Below are 21,692 nucleotides of genomic sequence, written 5' to 3'. Positions count from 1 at the left end.
GTAATTTTTAATCACATGATATATAGAGAAAAAAATTTAAAAATAATATATAAAAATCTTTGATTTTATTTATTTTAACAATTACTTGATATTTATTTTATTAATAAATATTATTTATATATATTTTTTATAATTTATTTTATCTTCAAATATCATGTTATTAAATGTTTATTATTTAAGTATGAGTTAAAATTTCATGACTAATACATGTCAATTTAATGTATTTTTAAAATTAGATAAACTAAATATCTTATCAAAAATATAATTTAATCTTATTTAAAATGTTATATTTAGCTTTAAAAATTGATCAAAATTTTGATTACCACTAAAGTGAAATTTGGCTTCCTTAGACACGTTAAAATAGAAGAAATTGATACTTATTGACAAACTTGCGTATACGAGGAAGAGTGACCATGCAAATAGGTTGCAATTTGTAAGCACATTCTCTTGAACATTTGCCATCCATAAATAAATCGGTCAATGACAATAAACAAAAACAATAAACAACAAAAAAATTGAAACAACTTATTGTAATATTTCTCATAGTTTAAAATGTGAGATGTTTTTTTTTTTAGAAGTAACTGATCACGATTTCAAATTCAAAATGATTGTTAGATAAAGTTTTTTTTTCTCTTAACATATATATATATAGAGGAGGGTTATAATTACATTGATGTAACTTTTACTAAATATTATACCATTTAATAACTTTATATTAATTGTGAATTTTGTAAATCTAACTGTTAGATTAAAAGTTCATATCACTTTATATGTATATATCAAATTTTGTTAAAATTGAATAACAACTTGAAGGTAATTAAAATGTTCATATTTTAGTGTATTTTAAAATGAATATATTACGTCAATTTTGTTTTATAAAAATGAAATATCAAATCATCTTGGATTAATATAAAATTTTGTACATATGATTTTAGAGATATGAACTTTCAATCTAACGATTGAATTTATAAAATTTACATCTAATATAGAGCTATTAAGCGGTGTAATACTTAGTAAAAGTTACACCGTTGTCATTTATACGTATATATCAAAATTTGTTAAAATTGAACAACAATTTGGAAGTAATCAAAGTGTTCATATTTTAGTGTATTTTGAAATGAAATTTTGTTAAAATTGAACAACAACTTGAAAGTAATCAAAGTGGTCATATTTTAGTATATTTTGAAATGAATATATTACGTCAATTTTGTTTTATAAAAAAGAAGTATCAAATTATCTTGAATTAATATAAAATTTTGTATATATGATCTAAGAGATATGAACTTTCAATCTAATGGTTGAATTTACAAAATTCACATTTAATATAAAGTTATTGAGCGGTGTAATACTTAGTAAAAGTTACACTAGTGTAATTATAACTCCCTCTATATATATATATATATATATATAACATAAAGTTATTGAGCGGTGTTATACTTAGTAAAAGTTATACCAGTATAATTATAACTCCCTCTATATATATATATATATGAGGAGGGTTCAATGACAACGGTGTAACTTTTACTAAGTGTTACACCGCTTAATAACTTTATATTAATTATGAATTTTGTAAATCCAATTGTTAGATTGAAAATTCATATCACTTTATACGTGTATATCAAATTTTGTTAAAATTGAACAATAACTTGAAGGTAATCAAAGTGTTCATATTTTAGTGTATTTTGAAATGAATATATTACGTCAATTTTGTTTTATAAAAATGAAGTATTAAATCATCTTGGATTAATATAAAATTTTGTATATATGATCTAAGAGTAAAGAACTTTTAATCTAACGGTTAGATTTACAAAATTCACAATTAATATAAAGTTATTAAGCAGTGTAACTTTTACTAAATATTATATCGGTGTCGTTTGAACCCTCCTCTATATATATATATAAGTAAAATTGACTTGGTGAGTAAAGAAAATACTAATTATTAACTATTAGAATCATTTGACAGTAATGCTATGGTTAATCATTACTTTGAAAAATAATAGATACAATGTGTGTGAAAATATACTATTTTTTGTTGATAAAAATAATAATAATAAAAGCTTTAACATTGATATTAGCATAAACATGATACGAGTGTATCATTATTTTTTTTTCTTTTCAAAACATTAAAGAGAATTTACCAAAATACAATTGAAAGTGAAATTATTCTTAAATTATAATGATTAAAGACAGTAAAAATTTTGTGCGTGAGAGATATAACAAATGACAAATGATGTTACAAGTTAATAACATGATAAATAAATCTAAATGACATCTCTTCTTTTACATTCATATATATATAATTCCAGACAATCTAACTTTCAATTCAGTATCAATTTAACTTCCAAAACCAGAGTTTGACCTTCTTGTGTACTCTGCAACTAGTTGAGCTAGAGATGAAGATTTGTCCATAAGCAGTTTCTTTGGTGAATCATATTCCTCAACAAGCCCTGCGGGATCGATATGATGATCGACCATAACATAACCCATATTCATATTAATGATGAGAAAAAGAAAAACAGAAGAATGAAAACCAGTAACAAATAAAGAAGAAAAAGAAGAGAGTCATACCTTGATTTAGAAACAGAACTGTGTCACTATCCAGGATTGAAGTTATTCTATGAGCAATGGTAATGACTGTGCATTCTGAAAAATGTTGACTCACTGTTTGCTGAATAATATTATCTGTGGCTGTATCAACCGAGGCAGTAGCTTCATCAAGGACCAATATCTTGCTTTTCTTAAGTAGAACACGGCCAAGGCAGACCAATTGCCTTTGTCCCATGCTCCAATTTTCTCCATTCTCAGTGACTGCAAAAACTCACGATGATAAGTGATACCTTCTCACTACATGTAGTCATATAATCAACAAAGATCTATTCGAATAAACTTCTCTAAAAACATTTTTAGAAAAAAAAAATGGAAAAAAAAATAAAATACACTTCTTTATTAGCTAAAACTAGTTTATACATAAACTAGTTTGTAGAAACTCTCTTATATAACTTTTTCAAAAAATTACAAATAAGTTTATACATAAGCTAATTTTGGATTAAAGAGAAGATTATTTCATTTTTTTTAATATATTTTTTCCTTCTAGAAATGCTTCTGAAAAAGTTTATCCATATAGGTCCTAAGTTTTAGTGTCACTAGTAAGTAGTAACACATCCTATATCTATGCTTAGAGCATTGAGAAGTCAAACCTACGGAGTCAAGCTTCCCTTCTTTCTTCCTTACTTCATCTCCAAGTTGGCACATATCTAGAACCTAAAATATAACAAAATATATGAATATGCATAACTTCTTGCACTATAAGAGACAACAGACAAGTTCTTCATTATGTCAGCAAAACCAAATTACCTTCCAAATCTGTTCATCTGTGTATTCTTCCAAGGGGTCCAAGTTGCTTCGGATGGTCCCTTCAAACATTGTTGGATCCTGAGGAATAATGCTCAATCTGGACCTCAAATCATGAATTCCAATCAAAGAGATGTTAACACCATCTATCAATATTTGTCCAGCAACAGGTTCAAGAAGTCGAAAAAGAGTTAGGACTAGAGTTGATTTTCCACTTCCTGTTCTTCCTGCAATGCCAGTTTTTGCTCCAGCAGTGAAAGTGCAAGTAAGACCATGTAAAACAAGAGGCAAATGAGGAGCATATCGAACCTGCATCGCATACTTCCTCATTAATCATAAAGCAAAGATATATTTGTTTTGGAAGTTGAGATTTTTCCACTATCATAATTAAATATTTCAAAATTTCTGTAATTTTCTGTTTTACTTGTAAGTCTAGTTAAATGTTTGCTTATTTTAGAAAAAAAGCAAAGTATGTGAGTGAATGATACTTGTTTATTAGCTTAGTCATAATTTGCTTTTAGTTTACCTAATCGGGAATTAGTTAGTTTTAGTATTCAAGAACTTACTGTAATATTTTTAATGTATGCAAAACTAAGTTTATAATCCGAATACATCATATCAGTTTTTACTCTTTTTTATATCTTTGAGTTTGTTGGTTTCTTTCAAAACTTTTACACAGACCGCCCGGTGCAAGACCATCTAGTACTAGAGTCCACTGTTTTATGTTCTGTTTTCTGACAATTTGTAGCCAAGAAAATCTAACTTAATACTCCAAGTCAGAATGAAATAGATGAATAACCTTTCAAAGGTACCTGTAAATCTTGGATATGAACCTCTCCAAATGATGGCCAAGAATGATCTGGTTGGTTCTCTTTTATTACAAGAGGAGCTTCACTTGGGATGGAGGTGTACTGAAGTACTCTTTCTACGGATATAATTTCATTCTCCAAATTGCAAAGACACCAGATTAAACTAAATTGTAGTTCATTAAGACTAAGCCCATATGTCACAGCCAATCCCGCAATGCCTTGACAAAATCAAAATTGAAGTAGGAAAGGAATGAAGTTTTATGCATAATGTCAAATATAAGCAGTAATGTATGACTAGTGAATGTACGTAATTCTAAGTACTCACCAGGGGCAGTAATTGAATTTGGAAAAGATATCAAGAAAACTAAACAAAAGGCAAATGTGATAGTGGATAAAATATCCAATCTGAAACTCAGCCATTCCATTGCACTAGCACTGTTCAATCTGGGTTGGGAATATCTATCTATCAGTTTCATATGTATGTCATTAAATCTCGATTGTTGCTCAAAGCATCTTATGGTTGTTGATCCAGAAATTGTTTCGGAAAAATGTTGTATAACTGGAGCCTGGCATATTCCAACTAATCGTGCCAATTCCCGTGCAGATGCAGAATAGTATTGCTGCATATATTGAAGCACTCTTTCAGCATACATAACAGAAATACTATTGTTTGCACAACAATATTAGAGAGATTACAATTTTCTTTTTTTTTTCCTCTCAAAACTTTTGAGAATTTTGATAAAATTAAGTGCTTTTAAAATTTTGAATCAAAGAGGAAAACATGTGCCTTGAAAAACAAGAAAGGAGGAATAAAAGTCAAAATCATATTCATTTGGTGACATCTGAAGTTAGTGGTGTCATATGATATTGGTTGGACATTGTCTCGAAAACTACCTGGTACCATATACAAGCTGCCATGATAGGAATCAATACTATAAACACCTGCCATGCAGCTTGAGACATCACAGCGATATTGCCTAAGAGGTGAATCAGACTGAAGGTAATTTCCCATACCAAATCCGAAATGCTTATGTCTATTGTGTTTTGATCTGCTGAAGCCTGCAACAAAAATTAAAACAAAAATTTAGACAGCAAATATATTTAACATGGTCAATTGAAAAAAGAAATAGAGAAATCAAACTGTAAAAAATAATGTACTATGCCATGATCAGGTAAATAAGTTGTCTCTTCAAATTGAACCAGTCAAGAATTATCAACATATCATGACATACTCTATTAATGATTCTCCCACTTGGCGTGGCATCAAAAAATGACATTGGTGCTCGAAAAAAGCACAAATGCATTTTATTGAAGAGCACTGTAGCTGTTTTGTATCCAGCTATCAATTTAAGAACTGATATGACAAGGATGAAAAAGGAACTTCCAATTGCCAAAGCAACATAGATAACCATAAGTGTAAAGCTTTCAATATCAGTTTCTGCAGTTGCAGAAACAGGAGTTTCTAAAGTCATCCAATAGTTGCTTCCAATCTGAAAAATCATGGTGAGTATCTGTGAGAGTAATATAAAGGGTACAAAAGCTCCTCCATAAGCTGTTGTGATGTATTTCCAATAGACCTTGAACCCAACTCTACCATTTTCCCGTTCTTCATCTTGAACAAGTTGACCTTTTGGCTCAACTGTGTCATCTGACTTGGTATGATGATCATCTTCATTTTTCTGTGTTTGCTCAAGTTCAAAATCACTTAGTGAATCTGTGTCCTTTGTGGCGACACTCAATGTTTTAAATGTGAGCATTCTTTCTGAGGACATTACTGAAGACAAAGCTTCTGTATTTGCACCTACAAGTTCCATAAAATCAGTGTCTGATTGGAGAATGTCATTGTATTTTCCTGACTGAGTTATCCTTCCTTCTCTCATGACCTACACAAATTGTAAGCAAGAGAAAAATACCGATAATAGAAAATTCTGATGTTAGAATTCATTAGCATGAAAAATATGAATCGCTTACCAATATTAGATCAGCATCAGGTAAGAACTCTACTTGATGAGTTATGTATATCACGGTTTTTGTTTTCAGAAGGCCAAGCAAACACTCCTGCAACATTGTGTAGTAGTATATGTAAAATTAAGTAAAAGACTGTCCATCCAAATGCATAACAAAACTAGTGCAATTGCGTTTGAAATATGTATCATCTATGAGAAAGAAAGAAGAATCTAATTTCAAGAGGTTATAGCTGTATCTCTGTAATATAATTTTTTTTTCTTTCTTTCCATTTTCTGCCTCAAAAGATTAACATTTTAGGAAGATTGAAAGATTGTATCAATAATTTGGAAATCTCGAATTACTTTAGCAAAAATATATAGCACTGAAAACTATAGTTTAGAAAAAACAGTACCCTAAAGAGATGAGATCCTGTATGAGCATCCACAGCACTGAAGGGATCATCAAACAAATAAATGTCAGAATCTTGGTAAAGAGCACGGGCTATTTGTACTCTTTGCTTCTGTCCACCACTCAAATTGATTCCCTTCTCTCCAATAATGGTTTGATCACCAAATGGTAGAACCTCTAGGTCTTTTGTCAAGGAACATGCTTCTAGCACCTTCTCATACTTTTCCCTGTCCATCTCTTTACCAAATAATATGTTATTTTCGATCGTGCCACTTTGTATCCATGGTGACTGAGAAACATAAGCCTTTGATCCACACACCTTCAGCGTCCCAGATACCTTAGGTATTTCACCCATTATACATGAAAGTAAACTAGATTTGCCTGATCCAACTGTACCACAAACAGCAACCCTCGTACCATGAAAAACTCTGAGATTTATGTTTTTCAATGTTGTGTTAAGGGAAGATAACTCCCAAGAGAAATTTCCATCAACTAGTTCAATTGCTATATTAAAACTACCCCTGGGAAGTTTCTCCACTACATCAGTCTGCAATTCATCTAGACAAAGAAATGATGAGATCCTATCAAGAGAAACCTTAGTTTGTATAATCATTGAAATTGTGTCAGGAAGAGTGTAGATGGGCATTTCAAGAATTTCGAATGTTGCAAGTGCAGATAATATTTTCCCTGATTCAAGTGGGATGCCTATAAGAACACAAGAACTGAAGGTGACCACAGCAATAAAAGTTGGAGCATTAAACAAGAGAAATCTAGTAATAGCTGTGCTAACTAGAAATTTCTTTAGCCATGTCTCCTCAGTCTTCCTAAGCTGAAAAATCTTTGATAAGAACTTCATTTCCCATGCTTGAAGTTTTAGAATCTTCATATTCTTTAGAATCTCAGACGTCGCCTTCATTCTTTTATCTTTGAACTCCATTATCTTACCTTGGAACTGTTCTTGCAATGATGCCAAAGGAAGATTTAGCAGCATCACAATTACAGTGGCAGCAAAAGCAGCTATCGAAGCGACCCCAACACTTCTGTAGAGAATTAACATTGCCAAAGCAACTTGCAGAATACATATCCATGGAGCATGCATGTACCAACAAAGGTCACCAACCCTCTCTGCATCCACAGTTATTAAGTTGATGATTTCCCCACTGCTGTAACCTTCTTTTGATTGGCATGAAAGGGTCAAACCTTTAGCATAGATCATTGTCACCAACATTGATTGCATCCTTACCCCAACCTGCTGCAAGTTAAATATCCAGTGCCTCTGTGAAAGACACTCCACAAGCTTTGCTGCAACAAATGCCATAGCCAACATGTAGCCTTCATTTTTAAACTTGTGTTCCTTGTTGAAGTATTGAACAAGGATTTTAATAAGATAGGGTCCAACATAAGAAGCACAAGTGCATAAGAATGCTAACAAACCGGATAAAAGGGTCCTTTGCCATGTTGAGAAGATTAAAACTTTCACCAGCTTAAGAGTGGTTACTCTCCTAGCACTACCACACTCTGACTCAAGCTTGTTTCTAAAAGTTGTAAAAGCCCCGTAGGCACTGTCATCAGCGGCAAGCATTGGGAGGTCCTCATGATCTAAAGTCTTCACATTGCCAAGATGTATTAGTGGACTGATCCATGAGAAAGAAAGAATGCTGAAAAATCCAGCATTTGAATAGCAGGTTAAACTTTTATTTCCTTTGGTCTTACAGGGATCAGAACTGTTGCTTACACAAGACTCACCATTCAAAAGGGCCTCCTCAAGAGGGGCAAGTTTTGCCATATTTTTGATAGATAGCCTTGCTATTTAAATTGCGTTTCCTGTCAGAATTTTTGCTGCTTGTCCAAAATTCTGGTTGCTGTCTAGAATGTTGCTTGTGGTTTAAATTCTGTTTGCTGTCAACATTTCTTTGTGCTATCCAAAAATCCTTGTTGATGGCCCAGAATTCTGCTTACTGTCTAAATTTGGTTTGCTTCAAGAATTTCTGGCCGTTATCCAAAACACTGGTTGTTGCCAAGAATTCTGCTTGCTGTCCAAATTCTGTTTTCTGCCACCAAATTCTGTGGCTGTCAATAGCAATTTTATGTGGTGGACAAAGTTTTAAACTGATGTTAAATATATGGATAAAAAAAAAACTGCTGTTAAATATCTGTGTCTAACATACTGCTGTCTAGCTACAGAGATATTGTCTATAATCTTTAATAACTATTTTGTTTTTGTACACATTTACTTGCTTCACACCCTTGAAGTGTGTGTGTGTGTAAAAACTGGTGGATCTTGATTCCTTATCATTATAGTAATCAACTACTCATGTATATGCCACATCAAGTTAAAACACCATTTTGCTTACTCTGTTAAGATGTCCATATAATTGAATTCTAACAACTTTCTTGAAGACTTCTTTATGTGAACTGAGAAGCATGATCCAATATCTGAGATAACTCTTGTTCTTTCATAATGGCTTCAATTACATAAGAGACCAAATTGAGCCAAACTAACCTATGTAAGAGGAGTTGTGACTATTTACCAAAGATCAATTACTATAAGGCTATTATTATTCATTTCAGAATCTATAGTGTATAGACACGCTTTTACTATTGTAGTATGATTGAGATTTTGATGATCATCTATTGCAGTTTGGTCTATTTGTGGTGGTAAAGTTTCCTTAATTATAATAAAATTTATGCAAAGAATGTAACTTGGTCTGTTTATGTGGTTAGAACTTTCATTTGACTTCATATTTAAAATGCATTAGACTTTCCTGAGATGTCCAAGCCATCCTCCAATTCTTTCTATGGTATCTATCTTCTAATTTAGTAGTAAGACTTACCAAAATTCCTAATTTCTAATCGACTTTGGTCAATAATAGTGACTGTTTGAAAGGGAGTATTAGAGAGTATCGTTAACATTCCTCTTTTATGGGAAGAGTTTATCATGTGTCAGGCCCTGCACAATGTTGATTGTCAAGTGCACCTCACTTGAAATTAGTTTTGGAATGCATTGTGTTTGGTTACGTTAGACATAGGCACAAAATTATCTATAATCCAAACAAATAGATGGACCTCGGGGAGAAAAAGGCTTTTTAAACAATGAGTATAATCTAAGCCTAATGTAATCAGTTATAAAAAAATGAAATCAATAAGTGCCATGGACTTGTATCTCTTCAAAAGTTTTCTTTGTCTTCATTTTACTTAAGCCATAAATTCGTGTACATCTTAACATTGGCTAAGATTATAATTCTTATTACCGAAAGGATTCTGTATGTATTTTTCCCTGGATTTTGAATGAAGCTCATAGACCTACTAATTAATATCTAGTATTAGGATACAAACAAGTTCCACATCGATAAAATATGATAAAAAAATAATAACTTATATAGCATAAACATACTTCAATGATTGAGAGGCCTTTTGGGTGATGACCAAAAGCAAAACCGTGAGAGCTTAAGCCCAAAGCAGACAATATCTCATTATTGTGGAATATGTTGTATAATAACCTTATAAAAATAACAATCATAAAATATATATCCCCTCAGAAAAATACCAATATAATAACCCCATCATCTAGTACCTAAAGGTAGAGAATGAACATTTCTATTTAATGGAACTTATAATTAAGACTTAATTCCATATTTTGTCACTTAAGTTTCACGAATTTTGTTATGTAAATTTTAAAATTTCACATATTTTGTCATTTTTTTAATCAACTCTGACATCAAAAGTTGCTTGCTCACATATTGGATTAGCCATTGACTTGTTAAGTTAATTATTAATGTGAAACATTGATGGTTGACATTGTTAGGATATAAATAAGGTTCCACATCTTATAAAATAAGAGAAGAAATATAGTTTATAAAATACATATATATTTTAATGATTGAGAGACCTTTGAATGATAATCAAAAGCAAAATCATAAGAATTTAAACTCAAAGTGAACAATATCTCATTATTGTGAAATTGTGTGTGAAATAATCTTATAAAAAAATAACAAAGTTATAAACCTTATAAAATATCCCTTCAGACAAATAATTCCATCAAGCATGACATAATATAAGGTTGGTTCTAACATTTTGTGGGTCTAAAGTGATATAATAGATAAGGACTCCTTATATATAAGAGTTAATCACCTATACACTGTCAGTGTAAAGTTTTTTTACACTGACACCAATCAGATCTGTTAATAGTGTCTTTTTTATTTTAATTTAATTAAATGAGCAAATGTCATGACACTATTAACCGATCTGATTGGTTGCCAGTGTAAAAAAAACTTTACACTGACAGTATATAAGTAATTAACTCTATATATAAATACTTCAAATTTAAATATACATTTTTTTTGACACGGTATGAACAAAAATTTAAAAAATCTTTAAAATATGCATTAATTTTTTTAATCATCACTTCTCTAAAATTGTTGTGGTGTTCATCATCTATAAAACAAAATACACAATTTATTATAAAGGTTTCTTATAATTGAATACGTTAAAAGTGTAATACTCTTTTAAGTTTTATATCTTTTATATATATATATATATATAAATTGTATTTGTTATCACAAATTTAGAAAATGACAAAAGTTTTTTTAATGTTTTATGAAAAAACTAAATGTTTAATCTGCTAAAAGTTTAGAATTTGTGGTTAATTAATTAAAAATTAAACAAGAGAGGAAAAACTAAAAATTAACATTAAAAGAGTAATTTTTTGTTTGAAAAATTATAACTGTATTTTCATTTTTGGATATATGCTACTGATGGGCTTAGGACACTTGTCCCTTTTTCTAACCCTTGGGGTTAACCCTCATGACATAGATGACGATACAATTTACAATGTCAATAGTCAACATGTTATATTAATGATCAACTAACGTGTCATATGATTGATTAACATAGTGACAAAAAGGCAAGACTTAAAAAATTTGATGGCATGTGTAAATTCAAAAGTTGAGTGGCAAAATTTGTGAATATGTGAAATGAAAATATGTAATTAAATCAATAATTAATCAAGGGCGTTACAATTTTCATAGACTACCAAGTTTATAACAAGGCAACAAGAAGAAACAAAGACAGAGACCCAACAACTCCAAATTTGTTCAACCATGCATCGTGGAAAAGCAGTGAGAGAAGAGTGCGTTACAACATACCTTAGTTTTGAAAAAAACAAAACCAAAAGCTCCACTTTTAGTAGACTTTTGTGGAGAAGAGTAATGGTTGACTTGACTATTCTCCAAAGTGAGAGTTCTCTAAACATAAAGGTGGCTAGTGAGTGAATGTGAGAGTGAGATAAGTATGTGCCTTTTGGAGAGGATGTTGAAGATAGGTATGAATGAGGTTAGAAAATTGGAGCATTTCATTTCTTATAGTTGGAACTTCGGAAGATGATGATGTTGATCATATTGCTTTACACGCAAGATTTTCTTTCAATAGCTTCTGACTCTGTCTTCGAGTTCAAAAACTGGGGGAATCACATCTTGTATTTTACTATTTTAATTATTCTAACATTAAAATATCTAAGTTGTAGCAAAGGTCTATTTTTTTTCCTAACTCAACCTTTTTATTAAGTAATGTTTTAAGTTTTCGGTCATGACGTTGATGGAGTTTTACAAGTTGGGTACCAAGTTTTTAAGCATTTGTTTTATAGGCATTATAAAAAAAAAAAATTAATTCGACCATGTTCTTTGAAAATGGTTTGTGCGGTTGGTATTTTTTTTACAAACACGACGTAATAATGCAGTTAAAATGTTGACACGGCAAAAGATAATGCTAACAAAATTGCTTGTGTGTTAAACTGTTAATATCATAGCATAGGTTTCATATCTAATAAACTATGTGTAATAGCTCCAAATTCAATAGTGTGTGCAACAGTCGTTCATAAATAGTATAAAAATTTCAAATCTTGGAGATATTTGGAGGAGCTCTGCTAAAAATAATTCCGATAATAAAATACCACTTTTCACTTAAGAATTGCATAGCTTATAGAAATGACACGTTATGATTGTTTTAATGTTGATTACTAAAGTCTCCATTTTATTAGGCCTGAAGCCTATTTAATTTGGCAGATAACGTTTGAACAGAGACTTGGATTTTTATGATAGAAGAGTAACTGAATACCTTAGTGAACTATTTTTTGTATCTAACCACGCATTTTACTAGCTTAGCATTTTATATTTCCTTTTGTCAATCACAATGTTTTATTTATTTCTCAATACATTTCATTTTAAATCTATGTCAACCCTTGAGTGGACTACTTTTTCTCATCAACTGGTTTCATCTCTATCTACTTTCGTGACTTCTCCTCGATTTCCTAGGAATTTGGAACCTATGTTGCTTGCGAGGACCACAATGAAGATATACTGATTTGCTATCTTATCAAACTCGCTGTGTTCTTGACTCGGCACAATACATAACAAACAACCAAAAAAACTCAGAAGTAACACTAATGTTTTCACGCCACACAATTTCTCATGTGGTAAAATGAATCTAAGTCAATCTTCAGTGCCATGACATTTAAGCAATGTCTTGCACAAGCAAAAACAACAAAATTAAGGTCATAATGAAGGGAAAGAAACATCTATTGGCACCATTTGTCAACTCAATAATACAATATTCCTTTCACTTGGTTACAGGTTACAATAGTTAATAAAGAAACACTTGTACCTTTCATGTCATTTGGCAATGCATGTTAATAATCTACTAAATTTATGATCCTCTGAATGTACATCTGAACAGAAAATACATGACTGCATGAGTTGCATCCAAGTTAAACACCTTAACTGCCACTCTTCCTCAGCCATGGAAATATACAAAGTTAACTAATACATACATATAATTGTTTATTTTTCTGAATGCTATTCCCTCCAATTCACTGAAAACCCTTAGCATTCACCATCAAGAGTCATTAACATGGGTATTTGACCATTGTCACTAAGATCAATCTTGTTCAATCTAAGGCAGCACAATACTTTCTCCGGAAGCTCTTCTTGTTTCTGTGCCTGTTGTCAGAAATATAGAGAGATGGTCAATCTCAGTTGAAGACCAACTAAATAATACTGGAAAAAAAAAGTTGCATTATCTCAAAATAGAGCATCCATGTTCTTTTAAAACTTGATCTTCAATTCGTCATGCATGTTGTATTATTAACATCCTGATTTGGTAAAAAATTTCTGCTTAGAATGACTGAGAAACAACATGATATATGGCTTTGTGAAGCCGTGAGCATAGGAATTTATGTGCTTATCATAGCAGAGGCTAGGAAGGGTTGATGGTTTGTGTTTTGAATTGAAACCTACTGAAGAAAAGGTTGGTTATTTGGAGTCATAGCAAGTTAAAAAATCATAGATTTTATTTTGATGGCAATGGATGCCAAATGCTATATCTAAGAATGCCAAAGTATGCAAACAAGACACAATACCTGAATAGTTAGGCCTAAATCAAGAATGCCATCTTTCAAACGGTCTCGAAATGCATCAAGTCCTTTTCTTGATATGTAGCTGAATCGATGAATGTCCAGATCAATCTCAAAGTAATTAGGACCCTATTAGGAGCATAATAAACAAAAGTCAATTCCTTGTCAGATGCAACAAAATATGTTAGGATAACCTATGAGGAGAAATGTTATAACAGAAGCTAATTTTATGCAGGAAAAAAAGTTTAAGACATCATAAAATTATGCTTTGATATACTTTTTTGTATTGTATGTTTAGAATATGATTACTTTATTTTTTGAAACTTCTTTAGCGAGCCTATGATATATCACACAAGCAAATTGATTTTACTATACGTTGCCAATGAAGCATCAGCCAATCCTTTTTATTCCTCTTTAAAGCTAGTAACCAGTATTGTAGTTTATATGCATCCATTCACTTCTTAAAGTTTACTATTTTGTGTTGAAATGTAAATTTGGAAAGAATAAAAACAGTGATAGGTTCCATTTATTAGAAAATCTACCCTAAGCATGTGATGAAAACATCATTGCGATGACACATGCATATATGAGCTTTACCTTGTAAAAGTTGTGCTGTGGGCGTGAGAGTACAGGTTTTCCATTATAAGCATTTACTAGTTTCTTTTCAGCAGAACTCACGTACATATCCTCAGGATTGACGAGTCCTACCATGATCTTTAGCCTTTCTCTAAAAGCAACACTCGATTCTTTGGTAAATCCTTTGACCTTTTCCGCCTCATCCTCAACTAATCTCTATAGCATAAATAGGAAACATGAACCATGTTAATATATATTGATTGATTGTTAAACGTTAAAATATAATATGTTGTGTCAGGCTCAGTTTAAAGACATGTTACCCTGAATGTGTAGAAAGAAAAAATATTTTAACAACATTTCCAAATATGAGTCATGAAGAACTCCGGGGCACAAAGTTTGTGCAGCAATAATCAGCATAAACATTAATGCTTCGAACTGGGCTAAAAGTGGACACCAAAATGAACATTTTGTATTCTAGATCCTCCAAGAATTCTTATTTGATCAATTACATGATTTGATTATAGACATCATGGAACAATAAGCTACAAACACCAGACATGTGACCTTGAATGAAATCTCAGAGTCAAAAGTATAGGAAACAATACTGTAAATCCAATTGAAACAAAATGGCATGCAATGAAGAACACAGTATACTATTTACTTCATATAGATTAAGGTCTATGGTAACTTGGTGCCATAAGTCGACTAAAATGAACTTAAGGGACAAATAAATAGCAGTGGATAATAGATTTACCATAATGCTTTCCTGAAACTGGGAAGAAATGTTTTCATCAAGAGTCTCAGAAACTTTGAAATATAATACAAGACTTATCCCTTCTCCATCACTATCACCAAGGAACATTGCAGCTGGATATGTAGGCAACTGCCACAAAGCACATAAGATAACTAATAAGATGGATGAGAAACCAATCCACAGTATCCACTCGTATAATTTGATAATGAATTAATGATACTAGCACTAAAAAGGTTTTATGAATGTTGAATTAATGAAAATAGAACTATACCTGGATATTTACAATAAGAAGTTGGGGGATTTTCCCATTGGTTTTAACATTTGGAAGCTCAAGATGTCGAGCAATATGATGTATCTTTCTTCGACAGACAAATAGATCAACTCCAATTGGAATGTAGGGACTATGATTTGGTGCAGGAGACTTGCGTTTGTCTCTGCAAAGAGAATGATTAAACAATTATATTTTCATGGATATAAAATTTCTTATATCTATATCTATCTATCTATCTATCTATCTATCTATCTATCTATATGTATGTATGTATGTATGTATGTATGTACGTATGTATATATATCCAAGTAAGAAAGATCAAAAACACACTTGAAATAACTTTCACCACGAAGTTGAAATGTTGAGGGAGGAATTTCAGACCAACATCCAGGAGATAGCTTTTCTTTATTCTGACATGGAATTATATGCCCTGCTTTGGGTCGAAGCAAATATCTTTTTGATTGACCTTACATACAAATACAAGATTAAGGAGCTTAATCAGCATAATATATAAATGTAGCATACTGGCATACTATAGTCATAGATTCAAGCAATGAAAAAGGTTGCCTTTATATGGTGTACTAGTATTACTTTGAATTTGAAAATAATACTTATGTTCAACACTTTCCGTTATGCTACATTATAATTGGTAATTTAAAGTGCAAGCCAAAACCAATGCAGTCTTTGAAAATGTCAATTGTTCTATGTAAATTTATTTTCATACAATGAAAATTGAAGTATTTCATCACTTACCAAGTTCATGTGCATCCTCTACATCACTAGATCTTCGTTTGAAAGAAAGCTTGAAAATCTGTGACAGACGTTTGCTCGGTCGATTCGGTGTTTTATCATTGAAACTAATAGAAGGTGCCAACCGCTGAAGGCTTGATCTTCGTGCATTCTCTTGAGTTTTCTCTTCCAAACCATGTTTATATTCTTTTATACCTTTGAAGCTTCCCTGAGACTTGCCTAAGCGAGACAATCCGCAACCTTGTGTACCAACAAGGCCAAAACCACTTTCATCTCTTCCCTTCAAGCTCTCTTGGTTGCCTCCATCAACTTTAAGATAACGTTCATGATATTCTTCATACTGGCAACCTTTGTCCGTAAAACATGTTGATCTTCCATATTGGACCAATTGACCACATGGGATGTTTCCAACTGTGCTGGTTACTATTGGAAAACCATCTGCATAGAAATCTGCAACAAAAGGGTAAGAAAGCAAAGAAAGAAATGAAAATCTAAGTGGTGCAAAATTATAATGATAACAATAAAGACAGTGTAACATATGTTTCACGCGCTAAAAGTTACTAGAGTTAAACAGCCTATTACCTTTTTCCCCCCATTTTAATATCTACAATGACAAGAAAGGGTATTTGGAATTGGAACTTTATACTAATTAATGATAATTGATGTCACACACAGGTAGGTCATTATCATAACTTGAAACTTTTGGCTCAATATGTACAATGATATTAACCATCAAGTATATATGGATATGTTTGGATAAACTTCTTCAAAAGTATTTTTTGAGAAAAAAATAGAAAAAAAATTGAAATAAGTTTCTTTTTAAATTAAAACTAGCTTATACATGAGTTAAAAATAATATTTTGAAGAAGTTAATAGGAGAGAACTTTAATAAATTAGTTTGTGTATAAGCTAATTTTAGCTTATGAAAAGGCTTATTTCATATTTTTCCCCTATTTTTCTCTCATAAAAGTGTTTTTGGAGAAGTTTACTGAAATTTTGTACTTGGGTGGTCTAGTGCCTCAACATAATGTAATGATAGTTATTCTAGAGCCTAGAATTTCTGTACACATGGTTCAATAATTGTGTTTATGATAATACTTAATAGGGGATACTTCTTCATTACCTCCATGAACACTATTGAACTCGTCATCTGAATCAGATTCCAGAAGACTGACTGAGTCAAAAAAAGTTTCTTCTTGGCTCACAACTGCAAGCAATAAAATAAAAAATTCATTCTTAAAGTTCCAAAAGATAAAAACTGAAAATAGTGAAGTCAAAAAAGAATATACAGTTTGCATCAGTATCATATAGACTGTGGTGCCATTCAAGCTGAGTAAGATGGAATGCTGAATTGGAAACTTGAGAGCGCCTGCAAGTAGTAGTTGCACCATTTTCGAAGTCCATATGAACAAACTCGCTAACAGAATAATCTGCTACACGGGCCCCTGCATTGCTATTCCTCTTCACGATGATAGCATTAGGAACAGAATTTGAGATCTTTGGACGGCGTTTTGTCATCCGTCTGCGGAGCTTCTTTGGTGCTTTGATTGCATTAGCATGTACTGATATGCAACCCCCCATTGTATGTTGTTAGGGATACAAGTTTCAAAGCCTCAGAATTGTCTTTGTAAGAACCTCAAAATCTGCACTTTATATATCAAAGGAAGCTTTAGAGAAACTAAATCAAACCAATGTTGGAAACAAAATGAAGCTTGGGAAGGTAAAATGCAGTAATTCTGACTTTTCCATGTACAACATGCTCAACAGTAAACTTGTAATATAAACCGATCAATGCCACATTTTAGCAGTAAACTTTATTCGGTACTAACAAGTCGTTGGTGGAGTGTAACTAGGCTCTCACCTTTAAATAAGGTTTTTGGTTGAAGTCTTGTGGATAAAAGAAAATGTTACTGAGAGAGAATACTCCACTAAAGATTCTCAATCAGGTTTTCGACGAAGATTAGTCACTAATAAAATTGATAAATACTTTCCACCGATTATATGGATATAAAAAAAAAAATAAAAAAAAAACTTAGTAAGTTACATCATGTGGACAAATAAGATCATCTATATCTATAATTTGTAATATATACAAAGAAAACTCAAAGTATTCTTGTTATACACATTTTCTTTAACTGCACATATTAACACTTTCCTCTTCATTTAACCTCTCCATTTGTGGCTTCCTCAAAGACTTCTTTTATGTCATACCAAAATACATAAAAAATGCAGACAGGCAGATACTATAGTGCCTGTCTTTCCGCTGGTAACACAAAATTAACTCCAAAAATGAATGAAAATAAGTATGGTGTCAAAAATAAGGGCCAACTAAAATTACAGCTTTGAAAAAAAAAACAATTGAACAAGGAAACAATTAAAAAGTTACTTGACAATTTCAAATATGAAATGCAATGATATTCTAGAATTGTTTTTTACCTCAAACTCAAATTGAGTCAAAATAAAAAAAAATTCATGAAATATTATATATTACATATTACATATCTATAATATAAAACAAGCTTTCATATTTGAGGAAATGAAGGTTGCTTTTACCTTGGTAGGGAGGAAATGAAGAAGAGGACGGTTCAACAGTTTGGAAAAAGAAGACTGATAAACCAATGAAGATCGCCACAAGCAGAAAAAATTTATAGTACACAGAGAGGCATGGATGCAGAGAGGTTTTCCTCGTGAGGTTGTTTCAAGGAAGCTACAGTTGTGTCCTTAAAGGAAGAGCAAATACACTTACAAACATATGGAAAAGTCTGAAGAAAAGCAAAAAAGATCCTCAAGGGAGACACCAGACAAACAAAAAGGCATGTAAAGAATAGAAAAAGAGAAATGACATCATAACAACCTTCAAAAGATAAAAGATATTAATATTATTATTTTTGTGTACAATGCATCTGCACAGAAAATATATGATATCATATCATATATAAATTTTAAAAAAAATTATGTAAAAGGCTGTTTATACTTTATATAACATGAAAGAAAGCAAAATGGAATGGAAAAAAGTAAGATATTATGTGAAAAGATCATTGGTAGAATCAAATATATTGGTACACAGGATAATGACTCAGGTAAAAAAACATGCAGAATTCACAAACAACAAAGAAGACAACAACACCGCATAAAAATCTGAGACAACTATATCTGATTAAAAAATACATCAAGAAAAGTTGAATTGTTTTCATAGTCACCTTTAAAGGAAAAAATATATAAAAAAAAAATCTATTAGACAAAGAGAAATGCCTTCATCATGGGTAAAACTCACATACCAGAAAAGTTAAGATGTGAAAGACCGGCCAATTCAAATAAAAAAATAAAAGTGAAAAACAAGATGAACATAAGACATGGATGTGACATTGATGTTGAATATTCATATTTTGATAGCTCAAATAATAACAACATCAAAGAAATACCTGTTGTATGAGAGATCTGTTGGGTGGGATATGATCTTCCTCTCCAATCCATGCAATAAGGACAAAAAATGAAGAACTCAAAAGAGAGGGAGAAGGAAGAACATGTGTATGTGGGTCCGACAAGGACAATGTCGGATCCAGAAGTTGCAAGAACACAGCACCTTCTATGTGTTTTCCTGTTGCAATAATTGTACGTACTGTGTAAACTACCTAATCAACTATTATTAATGATGTTGATGAAAGAATTAAAAGGAGAGAGATGAATGAATGGGGTTGAACAAAGTTTGGAGCGCATAATAATGGTTACATATATATTCCCATTAAAAGTTGAAGGTTTGGTGAGTTGTTGATAATAATGAATGAAAAGGTGGCATTAATGGTGTTGGTGTTAATTTGTTTGGTCGTGATGTACCCCTTGAGTTTAGGCCTTCATGTACGAGATTTAGCTGGATCTATTCAATTAAGGAGAAAAATTAAAAAGTTCCCATGTTAGCAGCCATGCTGTACTAGGAAGGATCTCATCAGCATCTTGTTATTCTATTTTAATTATGTATCTCAAATTTGGATAATCTCTTTTTACTTAATAGCTAAAACTTGACATGATGTTCTATTTAAGTAACCTAAGAGTAGGAGATGTTTTTAAATCATATATAGTATATCTAATATGGTATATATGACCACTTAATCTTTTTACATGAAGTTGACCAGTTTAGGAACTGAATTTGTCGTGAAATTATTATTATATTAATAAGTTCAGGAACTAAATTGGCATGATGCGGATGAATTTGACACTAAGTTGGGAGAGAAAGGGATTAATTTATCAAGTTGTAACATTTGGGGAAGTTTGTTATGCTTTTTTTTCTTTTCTTTATAAGACCGTTGATAAATCTAATTATTAAAAACATTGATAAATTTAAGAGAAAACTATTATGCATTTACAGTGTAATTTTTAAGATCATTTAATCATCATATATAATAAATTTATTAACTTTTATAATAATTATCGTTAAAGTGATATTAATAGTAATTCTTTTATTAGTTCACAATGTAAATTGTTTTTAATCCTGCAATACATGAACATTAAATCATAAATTTAATATTAATATTAACTAAATTTAAAAAGAAAAAAATGTGTGCAAAAACCCTTTTATCTTAGGAATAGTTACAGTATTGTGAGTGAGATTAGTTTATGACATAATGGACAAAGATATAAAAAAAATTAATTAAATTTATTAATCATATAAAAAATCTTTTATATATAAAACTAGATGTGATAATAATTATAATATTTTTTATACTTAAATATGTTTTTAGTTTCTAAAATATAATAGTTATATATTTTAGTTATTCAAATTTTAGTTTCTCAAGTATTATAGTTATGTAATTTTGATCTTTTAATTTTTAATTGAACAATTTTTATCTCTTAAATATTATAATTGTGTAATTTTAGTCTCTTAATTATTGTAATTATATAATAGGTTAAAAATTATATAATTATAATATTTGAAAAATTAAAATAATAAAATTGTGATACTTAATAGGTTAAAACTGTTCAATTAAAATCTTAATAACCAAGATTGTATAATTATAATCTTAAAAAAATTAAAATCACAATTAAGTCTATTTTTTATTATTCCATTTTATCAAACGCTTAAACTAGCACTTGTTATTTCTTTCAAAATTTCAATCACATTATATCACTTATCATGACTTCTTTTTTTTTTTTTTTTTTTTTTACTTTTATCCCTTTTATACTATCTTATAGTTTCGAGAGTACCCATCATAAATACTACTATCACTGTAAGGATAACTATCTTTACACCTTTAAGCATATAGAACCTTAAATTTGAATTAAAAAATGAAGATGAATTGTGTAATAAAATAGGTGTCAGAACTTCAACTAAAAGTTTGAGCTAACACTAGTTGTGCATTACCAAGAGCCGTTGAAGAGAAAAACTAATACCGAGGCAAAAACACATGAGCAACAATTAACTTTCTT

General features: G+C 30.9%; 2 protein-coding genes across 11 annotated transcripts; both read right to left on the bottom strand.

Moving 5' to 3' along the window:
- Window positions 1-2,148: 2,148 nt before the first annotated feature.
- Window positions 2,149-11,984, bottom strand: LOC109803084 (ABC transporter C family member 3). Of its 6 annotated transcripts, XM_029272043.2 has the most exons (12): window positions 11,660-11,963; window positions 8,262-8,566; window positions 6,520-8,173; window positions 6,132-6,218; window positions 5,393-6,043; window positions 5,055-5,219; window positions 4,486-4,780; window positions 4,164-4,378; window positions 3,355-3,660; window positions 3,198-3,261; window positions 2,569-2,808; window positions 2,149-2,447 (listed from the first exon to the last, which is right to left on the bottom strand). In XM_029272043.2, the coding sequence occupies exons 3-12, from the start codon at window positions 8,095-8,097 to the stop codon at window positions 2,335-2,337; spliced, it is 3,714 nt and encodes a 1,237-aa protein (XP_029127876.1). In that variant the 5' UTR covers window positions 8,098-8,173; window positions 8,262-8,566; window positions 11,660-11,963; the 3' UTR covers window positions 2,149-2,334. The 6 variants fall into 6 exon arrangements, 5 of the variants coding, with proteins under 5 accessions (XP_029127876.1, XP_029127875.1, XP_029127874.1 ...); XR_003804385.2 differs by having other exon boundaries at window positions 3,202-3,261; window positions 6,520-8,566; window positions 11,660-11,968; XM_029272042.2 differs by having other exon boundaries at window positions 6,520-8,585; window positions 11,660-11,964.
- A 1,085-nt stretch (window positions 11,985-13,069) lies between these two features.
- LOC109802249 (uncharacterized) lies at window positions 13,070-20,040 on the bottom strand. 5 transcript variants are annotated; one of them, XM_029272276.2, is made up of 11 exons: window positions 19,694-20,040; window positions 18,825-18,991; window positions 17,561-17,919; window positions 17,395-17,478; window positions 16,275-16,721; window positions 15,852-15,987; window positions 15,522-15,684; window positions 15,251-15,379; window positions 14,518-14,712; window positions 13,927-14,049; window positions 13,070-13,507 (listed from the first exon to the last, which is right to left on the bottom strand). In XM_029272276.2, the coding sequence occupies exons 3-11, from the start codon at window positions 17,850-17,852 to the stop codon at window positions 13,391-13,393; spliced, it is 1,686 nt and encodes a 561-aa protein (XP_029128109.1). In that variant the 5' UTR covers window positions 17,853-17,919; window positions 18,825-18,991; window positions 19,694-20,040; the 3' UTR covers window positions 13,070-13,390. The 5 variants fall into 5 exon arrangements, with proteins under 5 accessions (XP_029128109.1, XP_029128108.1, XP_020219120.1 ...); XM_029272275.2 differs by having other exon boundaries at window positions 17,561-17,914; window positions 18,825-19,033; window positions 19,694-20,039; XM_020363531.3 differs by having other exon boundaries at window positions 17,561-17,914; window positions 19,694-20,039.
- Between the last annotated feature and the right edge of the window lie 1,652 nt (window positions 20,041-21,692).

The sequence above is a fragment of the Cajanus cajan genome, chromosome 4 (genome assembly GCF_000230855.2).
Source record: "Cajanus cajan strain Asha chromosome 4, NIPB_CcT2T_4, whole genome shotgun sequence".
NCBI classification, from domain to species: Eukaryota; Viridiplantae; Streptophyta; class Magnoliopsida; order Fabales; family Fabaceae; genus Cajanus; species Cajanus cajan.
The sequence above is the reverse complement of the archived record's forward strand: the minus strand, read 5'-3'. Positions and strand labels throughout refer to the sequence as shown.